The sequence below is a fragment of the Sinocyclocheilus anshuiensis genome, unplaced genomic scaffold (genome assembly GCF_001515605.1).
Source record: "Sinocyclocheilus anshuiensis isolate Anshui unplaced genomic scaffold, SAMN03320099.WGS_v1.1 scaffold2015, whole genome shotgun sequence".
Taxonomy (NCBI): Eukaryota; Metazoa; Chordata; class Actinopteri; order Cypriniformes; family Cyprinidae; genus Sinocyclocheilus; species Sinocyclocheilus anshuiensis.
In genome coordinates, this window is record NW_015551020.1 from 283,136 (window position 1) to 296,880 (window position 13,745).

The 13,745-nt window shown below is 38.0% G+C and overlaps 2 protein-coding genes across 2 annotated transcripts in view; one reads left to right on the forward strand and one right to left on the reverse strand.

Annotated features, from left to right (window-relative positions):
- The window catches only part of LOC107661088 (pyruvate carboxylase, mitochondrial-like), a 215,660-nt gene that overhangs the window by 51,848 nt on the left and 150,067 nt on the right, over positions 1 to 13,745 (reverse strand). Inside the window, exons 10-11 of the mRNA XM_016450539.1 lie at positions 1,433 to 1,577; positions 1,202 to 1,291 (exon numbers count right to left, since the gene is read on the reverse strand). Coding sequence (XP_016306025.1) covers positions 1,202 to 1,291; positions 1,433 to 1,577 — 235 coding nt within the window. The remainder of the gene's footprint in view (positions 1 to 1,201; positions 1,292 to 1,432; positions 1,578 to 13,745) is intronic.
- Positions 9,744 to 13,745, forward strand: part of LOC107661089 (leucine-rich repeat and fibronectin type-III domain-containing protein 4-like) — a 28,655-nt gene continuing 24,653 nt past the window's right edge. The window contains exons 1-2 of the mRNA XM_016450540.1: positions 9,744 to 10,283; positions 11,711 to 12,438. The gene's annotated coding sequence lies outside the window, so the exon portion shown is untranslated. The remainder of the gene's footprint in view (positions 10,284 to 11,710; positions 12,439 to 13,745) is intronic.

Consider the following 13,745-nt stretch of genomic DNA (forward strand, 5'->3'; position numbering starts at 1 on the left):
GCGGTGAAACAATGGCGGACTGATGACAGCTCACTCAGGGCGGGTCTGAGGTAAGACGCCAGTCCAGTCTGTGCTGAAACGCTACTGTCAATCAAACTATCGTGGGAGTGGCCTGTCTGTGTGACGCCATCTGAGATCAGCTCGATTTGAGAAAGGGGAAATGATTTAATGAGATAAAAATAAAAAAACACTGGGTGGATCTTTTTTCATTATAGGGTGGTTGTGTACACACACTGCCAACACACATTTCAGTTCAAACAACTTGTAAAAGTGCATGTAGAATCCGATGACCCCTTTAATAATAAATGACACAAAAAAAGTATTTTAGAATTGTTATATTTAAATAATTTTGCAGCTACCATTAGAATCTACTTAATACATTTTAAGACGTATGTTTCCCTTCTGCTTTCACTAGCAGATTATTATAATGCCTGTGTATGTTTGCATATTGCAGTCAATCATTTTATGCATATGACTTTATCTGACATTTAAAATTGTGTTCTCTAATCTGCTGAGATAAAGTGGATCTGTAGGGAACAAAGTGATGGAAACTCGTGTTTTTTTTTTAAGGACATGTATCTGAAATCTTACTTATAAGAATATTCATGTACTTCCTGCCCTGCAGCGTTTTCTCCCACATCATTATACCATCAGGAAAAGTGCATGTCGCATCCGATGACCCCTTTAAAATCTCCACTCTTCATGCATTGTAAATGCAATGTAAAAACATGCGCAGGCAACACACTCACTCTAATGACAATTTGTAACTGTTCTACGTTTTGCAGAATTGGTTACGGATACTTATGAATTTGCACGATCTCATTTGTATGTTGTTGTACAATCTGCTTACGTCCCACTGAGGTTTTTGGTTTGGACCTTCATGTGTATTTTTTTGTTTTGTTTTTGTACGAATCAGATAGCATGAATTAATATCAAATCAGCAACTCTTAAAATAGTTACATTTTCTCATGAGATTAGTTGGACCGGAACATTCTTTAAAACTTTTCCTTCATGGTGTTTAATGGAACAAATTTAGGGTAACTAAATGGTGACAAAATTTTCCCTTCAACTACATTTTTTTAAGAGTTGACCTATTTAGATACAGTGCAACATTTACAGAAACAAGCAAATTTTGAACTATAAAGAATCATTTGTAACCTAGAGTTTCAAAATAGTATGTGTGTGTGTGTGTGTGTCATACCCAGAGAAACAGAAGGAACAACTGGATCAACAGATGAGGATTTGGCTTTCACTGGAATAGGAGTCATGGGTCCATTTACCATTATGTGACCTGTGGAGAAAAACAGCAGATGTTTAAACAAATGCACTCACATACTTTTTAGGCTATCACAGGTGCGAAACAATGATGAATGCACACGCACACACGCACACACACACACACACACACACACACACACACACACACACTGACCCAGATAGTGCAGGAGTTTCTGGGCTCTGTTCTGTGTAGGTTTGAGGTTGAAAAGTTCTTGGTTCTCATCAATAAACTGGGTGTCAACTGTGGCGTACAGGAACTGGCTATTGCTCAATACATTCTGCAGGAAGGGGATATTAGTCTGAAAGAAAGAGAGAGATATTTAGATAATCAACTGACAGGTCACAACACATGCAATCATTCAATATTTGTATGGCATTAGGAAATAGACCAAGTTATTGTAAATTCCAAATATTAATTATCCGAGGAAAAATGTGAGTAGTCCTTGCATTTGCAAAACTGGCAATTGCTATGTTGCTAAGATGTTCTGAGTGCAATTATGCAGTTGCTATGGTGTTTCTATACAGTCATTAAGTTGTTCTGAGTGGTTTTACAATGTGGTTATGTGGTTGCTAGTGTGTTGCTATATAGTCACTAAGTTGTGCTGAGTGGCTTTAGAGCAGGGATGGGCAATTCTGGTCCTGTAGAGTTTAGTTTCATCCCTAATCAAATACATATGCCTGTAATCCAAGTAATCCTGAAGACTTTGGTTAGATTTCCAGGACAGTGGTCCTCCATGATTTTTTTATCCTGTTTTATTATTTTATCCATCTAATCCTAAGTATCTCAATATATAAATGATATATAAATATATAAATCATTATATTTTCCTTAACAAACACCATTTATGAAAACAAATAAACAAACAGATACAAAGCAACACATTATTGTGATGCTATAACGAAGAACAAAGCATCAAGATCAACCGGGGTCCATAATTGTCCACTTCATTGGCAGCATTGTTTAGTACTCTCATAGGCCGTGGGAAGTTTGCATTGTAATCTGTATTGTCTGAAAGCACTCGGTTCTTTGCTGATGGTGTCTATAAATGCATTAGCGTTTCAGACAGCTGCAGTTCAGGCCATAACAGAGCTCCTGCACTGGAATAGGCCCCTAGACTGCAGCTATCAAAACAGCAGTGCATACTGCTCACTGCACCAATAAACACTGTTTTAGCGTACGCAATGGGGCATGAGACAGGAATGTGTCGTATGACAGAAAGAAACAAGTGCAAAGCAAGTGCAGAAAAGAGATGGGGGTTTGTGTGTATTTTTATGTGACATACAGTACAGAAAGAGATCTAGAGAGTGTAAAGGGACTACAGGAGAGACAGAAGATGATGTCAAAGTAAGAATATAAAAAAAGATCTTGTGGTAAAAAGAGCAATGATGTTAGATCTGAATTAAATCCCTTTCAGAGCTGACTACACTGACTGACAATTTGTCTCTACTATGTTGCCAGTATTCCTGCAAACACACACAGGGATGCCCTAAACTCACATACGTCACACACTGTGTTCTACAAAGGGATCAAAACCCAATTACTAAGCAAAACTAGAGAGAAAATAGGGGATTTCTCAAGAGGATTCCAATGGAAGCTGAGGAGTTAATGGAGGATTTAATGCAGTTTTCCCTCCTATTCCTCTGCTGCTTGGATCTAATGTGATGAGTGATGAACAGTTATGAAAATAACAGTTTGAGAGAACACAGATGAAGTGCTAAGGAAAGATCCGAAAAGTCCTGGATGAGAGAAGAAATCAGAAAATCAGTTTTACTGGTCCTGTACATGTATGTTGCAGAAGAGAATAGTTTGGTTGAGATAAAGCAAAAAAATGTCTTTCTTTTCATGTTATTCTTGCTCTAATTTGGCTGTCGTTCACTCCTGTCAAGCCCTGCAGGGTCAAATTTAGCCTCTGTCTTTGCTTTTTTGGCCTCATTTAACAGATCAGCTTTCACAGCGGTCTTATCTCTCTATTTCTCTCAAATTGTTTTTTTGTTTAATAATTTCCGTCTTTTGATAGAGAAGCCTCTCATTTCTCTATGCTTCTTGGTCTTCATTATTTTTGCTCCTTGATTTTATTCCAGTACATTCACCTGAATTAAGTTTGATTCAACTGATTATTTCTGATCATACAGTTTGGTTCAACATGACTCAGTTCGCCTCATTACCCTTGATTGAATTAACTTATTATTCCTGGTCTTTGATTCCGTAATTTCGGTTTGACTCAATTCAGCTTATTCTTATCAGTTTTTATTCAATTCAGTATGGTTCAACTCTTTATTCCTGAGCATTGGTTACATTTTGTTTGATTCAACTCAGCTGAGTTCAGTTCAGTTTGAATCAATTTGACTTATTATTCCAGATAACTGATTCACTGCCATTCAGTTCTGTTCAGTTTAACTCAATTAAAATGCATAAAAACCAACTGAGCACTAAACATTGACTAATGCAGATACTGCACACAGAGCTCATCAAATATGGTAAACACGAAAACGCAACACTATTGAAAACAACCTCATTGGTTCTTCCAAATGTTTGAACATGCATGAGCTTCCGTATTTAATGTTTTGATATATGTGCACTGATCAGTGTTTATATGTGAGGGAAAAAAATCATCACAGAAAGCAAACATGTCTCTTCAGAAGATTGGATTAAACCACTCAATTCATATGGATTACTTTTTTTTATGATGGAGCCTGTGCATATGTATGTAAGTGTATGCAATTAAAGATATATTCTAATAATTAGAAAGAAAACTTGAGCACATGTTATAATCTCCAGAGAATTAAGAAATTCTAGAGATGTCTCACAACTTGCTGAAGTCCATTATTTCCAGCTGTCCATCTGTTCTGTGTTGAGGAACCAAAGCCAAAAACCAACTGATATTAGAGAGAAAAATAACAAATTGAGCAACATCAAAGACAGATCTGACCCCATCTTATACAAACTCTCTCTCTCTCTCTCTCTCTCACACTAAATGTTAGATAAACTGAATATTTGTTAAGCACTTCAAACTTTCAAACAGCTCTGGGGCAAAATGTGCCTATTTCAAACAGGTCTGTGACTGTCCACAATCTGTTTATTTGCACAAAGAACATCACACACATACAAACAAATAAACAAATTACCATGAATTCGCTCAATTCTATGCAGAATAAAGGTCTGAGACAGTTTAATGAAAGGCCTTTATTTGTCTGTCTAGGGGGGTGTGACAAAGCAAAGTATAGTCCTGTCAGCGTAATTGACATCTGTTCAAAAACAAACATGATTCTTGAAAAAAAAATATGCACAACCAAAACACACATACACATTCTTCCTGAATGTGTGAAGCCATTAGTGCATGAATAGAGGCCTGTCAAGTAATCCATCGTTCCATCCATCCATCTGTCTCTCTCTCTCTTTCGACTAAACTGCAAAAGCATATTAACAGAGATGGTAAGCAGACAACAACATTAGCCAATGCCACAAACTTTCAGTGCAAAGCAAACGCTGCATTTCTGCAATGCGCTGTCCGTGGTGCTGAACAGAGTTTGTGTGCACGAGACAAAACAAGCAAGAGTTTGATGGTAAGCATGGCACTGTCTCTGTGATTAACTGTCTTCATTTTTGATTCATATTTGTTATGGCAATGGTGTGAATTAGGGCTGTGAAAAAAAATTTGAATTTCGAATATTTGTCGAATTTAAAATAAAAATCCACATTCGAATGCAAAAACGTTGCATTCGAATTTTAGGTGTGCGTTAAGGAGGCAGCCTTATCAGTGGCGCACGAGATGCGATGACGATGTAAGTGTCGTTACATTATAATGTGTAACGAGGAGGCTGAAGCCGAGTGAGAATCCATATGCAGAAGTTTATTTAGAGGGAAATCCAGGATCAGTGTCAGAAAAAGGCAGTAGTCTAAACACAGTCAATCAGTCCAATCGGCAGCCAAAACAGAGGGAAAATCCAATAATCAGAAGTCAAGTCAAGTCAAGTCAAGTCTGCTTTATTGTCAATTCTTCCACATGTACAGCACATACACACAGAGAATTGAAATTGCGTTACTCTCAGACCCTTTGTGCATACAGATAACACTAACAGTAGAACATAAATACAGATATACAGATTAAATATAAATTACAACTATACAAATAAGGTAAAATGTAAAAAAAAATATATAAAAAAAATATATATATATAAAGCAGCACACGGCAGATAGAGTGCAAACCAGTGAAGTAAACAACAGTGCAGATATAATGATTTGTAGTGCAAAAAGAGCTTATTTAGACTGATTAAAGTGACTGTGTGTGTGTATTTGGGAGGGGGGAGTGGGAGAGTCCGTCAGACTCGGGCGAGGGCTCCCTCTGCTGGCCTGGCATTACATAATGTTCTTGTTAACCTATCCCAGTTACTCATTGCGTGGTTCGCCAAGCTTTACTTTGTGGCTCGCATGGCATTAAATAATACGATGATATGATCATGCAGTCAATACAGATATTTCATAAAAACATTCAAAACAAGCAGGGCTATAGCATAACCCATTAAAAAAACTCACAACATGTCTACACCGGACGCGAGTGGCGCGATCCGACAAAAGACAATAGAACCCAGTGATGTTGTCTACACTGAATGCGGCGCGATGCGACGTGATCCCCATCAGTAAACTGATGCCTCGTTCTATTTATGACGAACTGTACTGACACTACGTTCAGATGATTTGCAACTGTTGCTTTGTCGCATCAAGTGTAGACAGACTTTTAGCGCAGCGGGGCGCGGCACGACAACTGTCGCGTTCGGTGTAGACACGGTCAGACAGTGTCTGCTCTATTACAAATAATTTATATAAAAAAAAAAATACCTAAAACAGCGGCATTACCAGATGGAAATATAGACTAAAAATTATATTTACACTTGCTCTGTCCTACGTCCATGACACTCCTGACTCACTGCGGAGTTGCCAGATTTAATCTTAACAGCTCTTAACGCCGAATGTGCACTTGGATGGTTAGATACATGATGGGCTAGTATAAAAAAATTAAATAACAAGGTTTTTCCAGCATTAAGGTAATCCTACTTTTTTTGAAATCATCTGGTCTCAGTTACAAATTTGACTGGTAAATGATAAAGAATGATAGCCCCTTTTGTATTGCATTGCATATCAGGTATGACAGATTGATAAAAAGACTGTTTGTGACTGGATGCTATTTATGACTGGATGTAACTTTTGATACGTCGCAGTAAAAGTGGTTCTCCGATTGACTTTGCCCTATCAGTGCAGCTCCCATGAAAAAATAGTGAAGCCACTAGATGCGGAGCTGCTGTGTTGTTCATTAACAATATTGCGGAAAAAGAGAACATCAATGCGGAGAAGATCTTGTTTACATCAAAACTGAAACCAAGCCGTTCACACAGAACACATATTTCGCACATTTTCTAGAGGGTCATCTATCACCGTTGCACTCGCATCTCGCACAAAGGAGCCGCATGTTTAGAAAGCCATGTAAAATTAATGCCAGTTTAACTTTGGAAAAAACATATATCGAGACTTTATGGTGGGTTTTTTCCCCATCCCACTGCATCTCATGTTTTTAAATGAAAAATGTACTTTGTGCGATTGGCTTTCCGCCCTTTGTATTAAACTATGCATACATACATGATGCTGTTTTGTTTATAGTTGTTTAAGCAACTTAATTAATTATAATTGGTTTATAAACATTATTTTAAACATTATGCACTTTTTTTCACAGATAGTCGTTATCTTATGCTTTGAATAAACGTGCATTAGTAATATTTTGCTCAATGCACCCTCTTGTGGCCTCAGAGGAGAAGCCAAAAGCTATTCTTCACCATAACTAAAATTATGCATTTTAAATTAGAATATAATTCAAATTTTGATAATATTTAAGTACAAAATTCGATTTTAGTTTTTCAGCCATTTTGACAGCCCTAGTGTAAATGTGCTATGACTAAACGTGTGCGAGGATGGGGGAGGAACTAAATATAGAAGAACACAAAACACACACATTGCTCTCTCACACAGACAGACTCAGATGCGTTCAGTAGGGTGGGGGTGGAGGCCCTTCTGCATAGTGTGAAAATAAATATTAGCTGAATAATATGGGTTTTTCAATGGCTTAATACAAAACCCAATACAGCCGCTCCAACATTATTAGGACACTTAATTAAGCCACTTTTACAAATGCATAAATGTCTTTGCAGTAGATGAAGACATCGTTAGGGATGCACCATATAGCAATACCATATCAGTCATTAGCTGATATTAGGGATTTTGTTTTATTATTATATTATTTTATTGATTTTGGTTGTTACTGGATGTTTAATTGTGTACACTCATCTCTGCCTTTTCATTTTAAAGCCATCTAATGCTTTTAAACAGGTACATTTCCTACACTGTTGTTTTGACTTGGTTGTCTTTTTGAACGATTCATTGTGTTAATAATGTTGCTCTAATAGTTATGGATACAAGATGTCAGAATTAGCACACCTTGCATTGCACACACACAGACACAGACACAGACACAGACACACACACACACACACACACACACTCACACAGGTTTGTTTTTATGGTTTATGGGGACTCTCCATAGGCGTAATGGTTTTTATACTATACAAACCGTATTTTCTATTGCCCTACACCAACCCTACCCCTAAACCTACCCCTCACAGGAAACTTTCTGCATTTTTAGATTTTCAAAAAAACTCATTCTGAATTATATTATAAGCCTTTTGAATTACGGGGACACTGAAGCAATTCTCTTTATTTATGGTTGTATATTAAGGACATAGCTAATCGAAGATGAATGATGTAAAATTGACATTTCCCATAAAATCAGACTGACAGCTTGAAAAATTATTATTATAAGCTTACCATTGTGAATCAGGGTAAGGCAAGTAGGCACAAGGCGAGTTCTGAACACTAATTTTTTATGTACTTCCTCAATAATTGATTTTTTTTTGTTAATTTTTAACCATATAATCTTTTATACTGCAGCTTTAATGAAATTACTTCAGACACAAAATATGTTGAAGTAACTCTTCTGTTCATTAGACACAGTTTATTGGCTAATGCAGACAATATCATGTAATCTAAATATTGTCAGATTAATCCACCTGCCCACTATATATCTATATAAGAAAAACAAGTGTAACAATGAGGACAAAGATGTGGAAGGAGTGCTGGTTTTCAGTAGTGTTACACTCCACTGCATTCTCTAATCAACTGAACAAATGAGGTGCGTCACATCTGAATAGTCTTCATTTCTAAGAAACCTCATACACAATAAACACACATTATGCATACCTGCACAAGCTGCTTTCCTGGGATGGTTGCATGGATGTTGTATATTTATTATTAGTCTGGAGTGTTGATGTGTTGTTGACGTGTGAGTCTGTTTTTAGTGGCATGTGTGTGTAAATGTGTTTGAGTGTTGTGCGGTATTGGTTTGTGCTTGCTAGAACGTGGCCACCATTTTCAATATCATTATGGAAATAAACCAGCCAACAGATATTGTGAAATGTTTTTTAAAATGAAAAATGATACCAATGAAAATATAAAACTCTCTCTTAAGATAACACCATTACATATTCTCTCCCTCTCTTTCTCTCTCTCATTACTCGGTGAGTGTTTGCCTTTAACTGGGTAAATTCGAAGGCTGTTCATAACTCATCTATTCCAATAATAACTAATAAGACAAGACAAATATAGCAGGCAGAGATGGAGAGAGGTTCCCAGTGATCGTAAAGCTAGATAAATCACACACACACACACACACACACACACACACATTCTTCTCCCTCTGTTTCCTTCTAATTCTCAGATATACAAATATCACATATGTTTGTTTTCATGATGGAGACTTCCATTGACTGCTATTATTTTTAAACGGAGTTAATGATATTTCCTATCTTCTAAATCGAACCGTCACAGAAACAGGAATTACAAAATGACCTAATTTAGTGTATTAAGCTGATTTCCTCATGGGGACCATTTTATGCACATGATTTTCAGGTGATTTGATCTTTTCCAGGGACATTTAGATATTTACAATGTAGGCAAAACAAACACATATAGTATGTATGTATGCATATAAAACAGCCACATACATTCAAACACAAAATGAGTTGCAATATTAGCATTAATATTACATTATGTCTTGTTGTATATGTCATGTATAAACAATGTTAAACATTATAAGAGTGTTTGGGAGTGAAAATATTTTATTAACATCAGGTAGCAGTAAAGGCTATATCAATCCTCTCTGCGTTTGATGTACATCTTTATCTCCTTCCTCTCCATATCACTCTCTTCCATCCATTTCTCCATACTTAGCTCTTCCTTCTGCTTCTCTATCATCTCTTCCTATATCGCTCCCTCGCTACCCCAACCATCACACTCAGCCAATACTGCTGGAGGCTGTCCATCTCTCTCTCTCGCTTTCTCTCTCTCTCTGTTTTTTAGCCCCCTCCCTCACTCTCTCTCTCCAGTATCAGTGTGTGTAGTCAACACTCGCTCCTTAGTCGCTCGCGCAAACATCTCAGCTGCTTGTGAAAGAAGAAAAAAATGAGTAGAAACCCGAGAAAATCTGAACTACAGTAGAAGCAAATGAGAGAAGTATGCAGGGGCACTGCTAAAAATATCTAGCAGTACAAAAGATCTATCATTTTTCCTCTCACGTTCGCTCTAATTTTTCTTTTTCTGTTCTGTTGTTCCCCGGATACCTGACCGACAGGATTAAAAATGACTTAAATTTCAATCAGCTGTGGCAGGAGAGAAAGAAAGAGGGATGAAAAAAGAGGAGTTTGTCCTCTGAAGAGATTCAGTGGCACACAGCTGGTGAGAACGAGGGAGTGTTAGACGGAGAGAGAGAGAGATCAAGAGAGGGAGGGAAGAGGACTGGAGTCCGAAAGAGAGAGAAAGAGGGTCTTGTTTCGCTTTTGAGGAAGCCAGGAGTCGGATCGCCGTTTCCTGCAGGACTACTCGACTGGAAATGCTGGAAAAGCAGGTTTGTGGGGACGCGTTTGCGTGTGTATGTGTGTGTCATTTCAATGATGGATTTCAAAATGGATAATGAGAGTAAAGAGGAACAATACATTTCTGATAAGGCATATAAAAACAAGAGAAAGGGATGATGAGACAGAGAGATGATGCTTAGTTGAAAGCTTGTCAGTCTGCATGGGGACATGCCTGATACCATATAAGACAGCTGCTTAACTCCTCTCTCTCTCACACACACACACACGCACGCACGCACGCACGCACGCACGCACGCACGCACGCACGCACGCACGCACATTAACTAGTAGTCACAGTCTGTCACTGTCACCACACCCCCAGATTAAAAAACATTCAATGATTCTCTTGACGAGCACACACACACGCACGCACACACACACACACACACACACACACACACACACCCACACACACGACACGCTCAAGATGAATGACAAGCTGAAGAGGACACAAAAATAACTAGAGATGTGTGTGTGTGTGTGATAGAGATGGAGCAGAGAGAGAGAAGGTGAGAGACAAAATTACAAGAAAACACTTTAGTGACATTTCCAAGAGGGATCAATGTTTTTTGCAATCAGACGAGTTGAGAAAACATGGAAAACAGTGAGAGACAGAGATGACTAAACAAGAGGAGAGATGCAGTCTAGAGGAATTTTTTTAGAAGTGCAAAATGGAGAGATGACATCAGGGATGGTGTCCAGGGCTGGGAGGGGGATGTCCTGAGCCCTGTGATGGGGGGGCTACTAGGGTCCTAATCATTTAGCCCAATGGACAGTTGGCCCATTTAGTACTGGACTCCGTGCATTTCAGTGGCAGTCCTCGATGACATCAGAAGAAGCATGTATTTAAATATTATCTCTGTCCACTGGATAGGAAGGAAAAATCCCAAATGAGATCTTGTTAATATCTCAATCATTTCTCCTTGATGGCAAGTTAAAAGCAAATGGAGCTGAGGTCTCCTGCTTCTCAGATTTTTCCTCCTGCGAAAGACCCCAGTAATCTGATATTCGCATCAGAATAGATCTCAGAATGGCATGATACCAAGAGATCTTCAAAATCATATTTATTTAAATATATATATTTTTAATTATGTATAATTTGTATTTATTTACCATTTTAATTTAATGAAATATATCTTGATTAAATATATCATATTTATTTGTATTTCTATATTTATTTTATTGTTATGTGTTCTTATCTGTGTTCAATCAACAATTGCCTCATTTGTTAATATTTGTATTTCTACCCTGGAAATTTAGAACAAATACCTGTGACAACAATGAACTATAACTCATTTAACAAACAAATGTTCAAATAAGTCCCATCTTCTGGGTATCAGTTTCAGTATCTCTGTATATCTTGAAATTAATTGTTTTGTTCTTCCTTCCTCATTCCATACTCATCTTCCACATTCAGTCATCCCTCCTTTCCATCATCCCGTTTTTCTCTGTGCTTGAGACGTTGTTTTGCTGTGAGACACAAAGGCCTCAGAACTGGCAGCTCACTGGATTTCGACACTGAAAGACGAATGGAACAAACAACTGACGAGGCGAGTGCATGAAAACAACAATCAGAGCAATTTGGAGGAGAACACAAACAAGGTGCACATCTGGAATAAGGAATAAACAGACTGACATAATGAGAGAGAGTGAGATGAGAAGGTGTTAAAGGGGAAAATGAGCACATGAACATGGCAGGTGGATGAAAAGGAGCAGGAATATAAGGTGAGAGGAAGATAAAAACAGCAGGATCCTGGAAAATAGAGGGAAAAACAGCTGGAAAGAGTCAAAGGTGGAAGAATATGGTGAGAATCTTAAAATGCCATCAGTGGAAATGTGAAATTGCTGGTAGGCCCCAAGGCCAAAATGTTTCATAGCAGGAACATTTTAACAAGGGAAGAGCATATCCAAGTGCATATCCCAGATACGAGTAGAATTGAGAGTCTGACTCAAGTTAAATCCTCATGTTTGAAGTGTGCGCATGGACACAGGATAAACTCATAAGCACACACGGACGCTCCTCTACCTTGACAAGGGATAAACACCTCAGTCTGGATTAAAACGCACCTCAGAAACTGAAACACATGCAGATAAACACCTGGAAATGAGCAGCTAATTGACCTGGGATCAACACAGACAAAAAAGGTAAATACTCTCACTCACACAAACACACAGATATACTGGAATGGTTGAAGACTAATGGACAAGGCAATTGACTGACCAGAGATGAAAGACGCAGTGCAAAAAATCTTTACCCAGCTTTTGTATGCACAGTCCTGTTTCACATCCTTCAGCACACACAGTGGAACATTTTATCTCTTAGAGGTTGCTCTTTCAGAACTCAGGAGACTTTATGGTGTTCCGAGTTTCATTTAAGTATTGATTTTGTCTTGAAAATAAAAATAAATGAGACTAAAGGCTGGCATACAGGGTCCTTGTCTATACAGACAGCAGCTTTCTTAAGACACCTTCACGTTTACCATTGTCAGGTGAGTTCTCATGAGCAAATTCTAGTAATTTCAACAGTAATCCACCTAATCTGGTGAGGATGAAACATTTTAAAGTTGTTCAAGCTGCTCACGTGGATTTGTTGCATTGACTAACAGAAATTTAACTTTTTTGCCACACCTTAAAGCAGTATTCTGGAAGGATACTCACAATTCACAACCGATTCCAATAGGGTTTGGTGTTTGCATGTTGTTTTTGTTATTTAACATCAAAATTTCAATCAAAATATTTATCGGCTGTAGGATTTACTAAGGTGACTGCAATGGATTCTGGTATTTGGGCAAAATGATGTACCTTAGGAGGCTGTGTAATTAAGTTGCCTACTTTTTTAAAACAGCTTTTGCATAGCCATAGCAACACTGGCTTAACCAATGGCATGAGTTTGAAGCGGGGCTATCTGTTTTCTAGACCAATGGCAGACAGCGGTGTTCTGGAAGCATTATTTTTGTATTTCTGTTTGCTGACACACCAATTCTACACTTCACATTTTAAGAGACCTCATTTGTTATTTTCTTTCCTATCCTTCTCTTCCTGTCTGAAATACATGTGGTGGGGTATTTTGAAGGAAGAACTAGATGTTGACCTTTTGAAGTCATTTAAACAGCTGTAAATTTGACGATGCCTGACTGGATACACATGAACGGGTCAGAGAACAACATTCTGCTCTAGAAACGGTTATGACTGCACACTAACACCTCATTCCCTCCAATGAAAGACAGATGTGAATATCCAGTTATTTATGGAGCTCAAAGTATGTTGTGGGCCATTTATTGTTCCACCTATTTTCCCTCTTTCTCTCTCATATCCTTGCATAAACACAAGCACATATCCAACAGAGGATAACGCAGTGACACAACACAAGAGAGATTGATTTTACACAAACACACACACACACACACACACACACACACACACACACACACACACACACACACACACACACA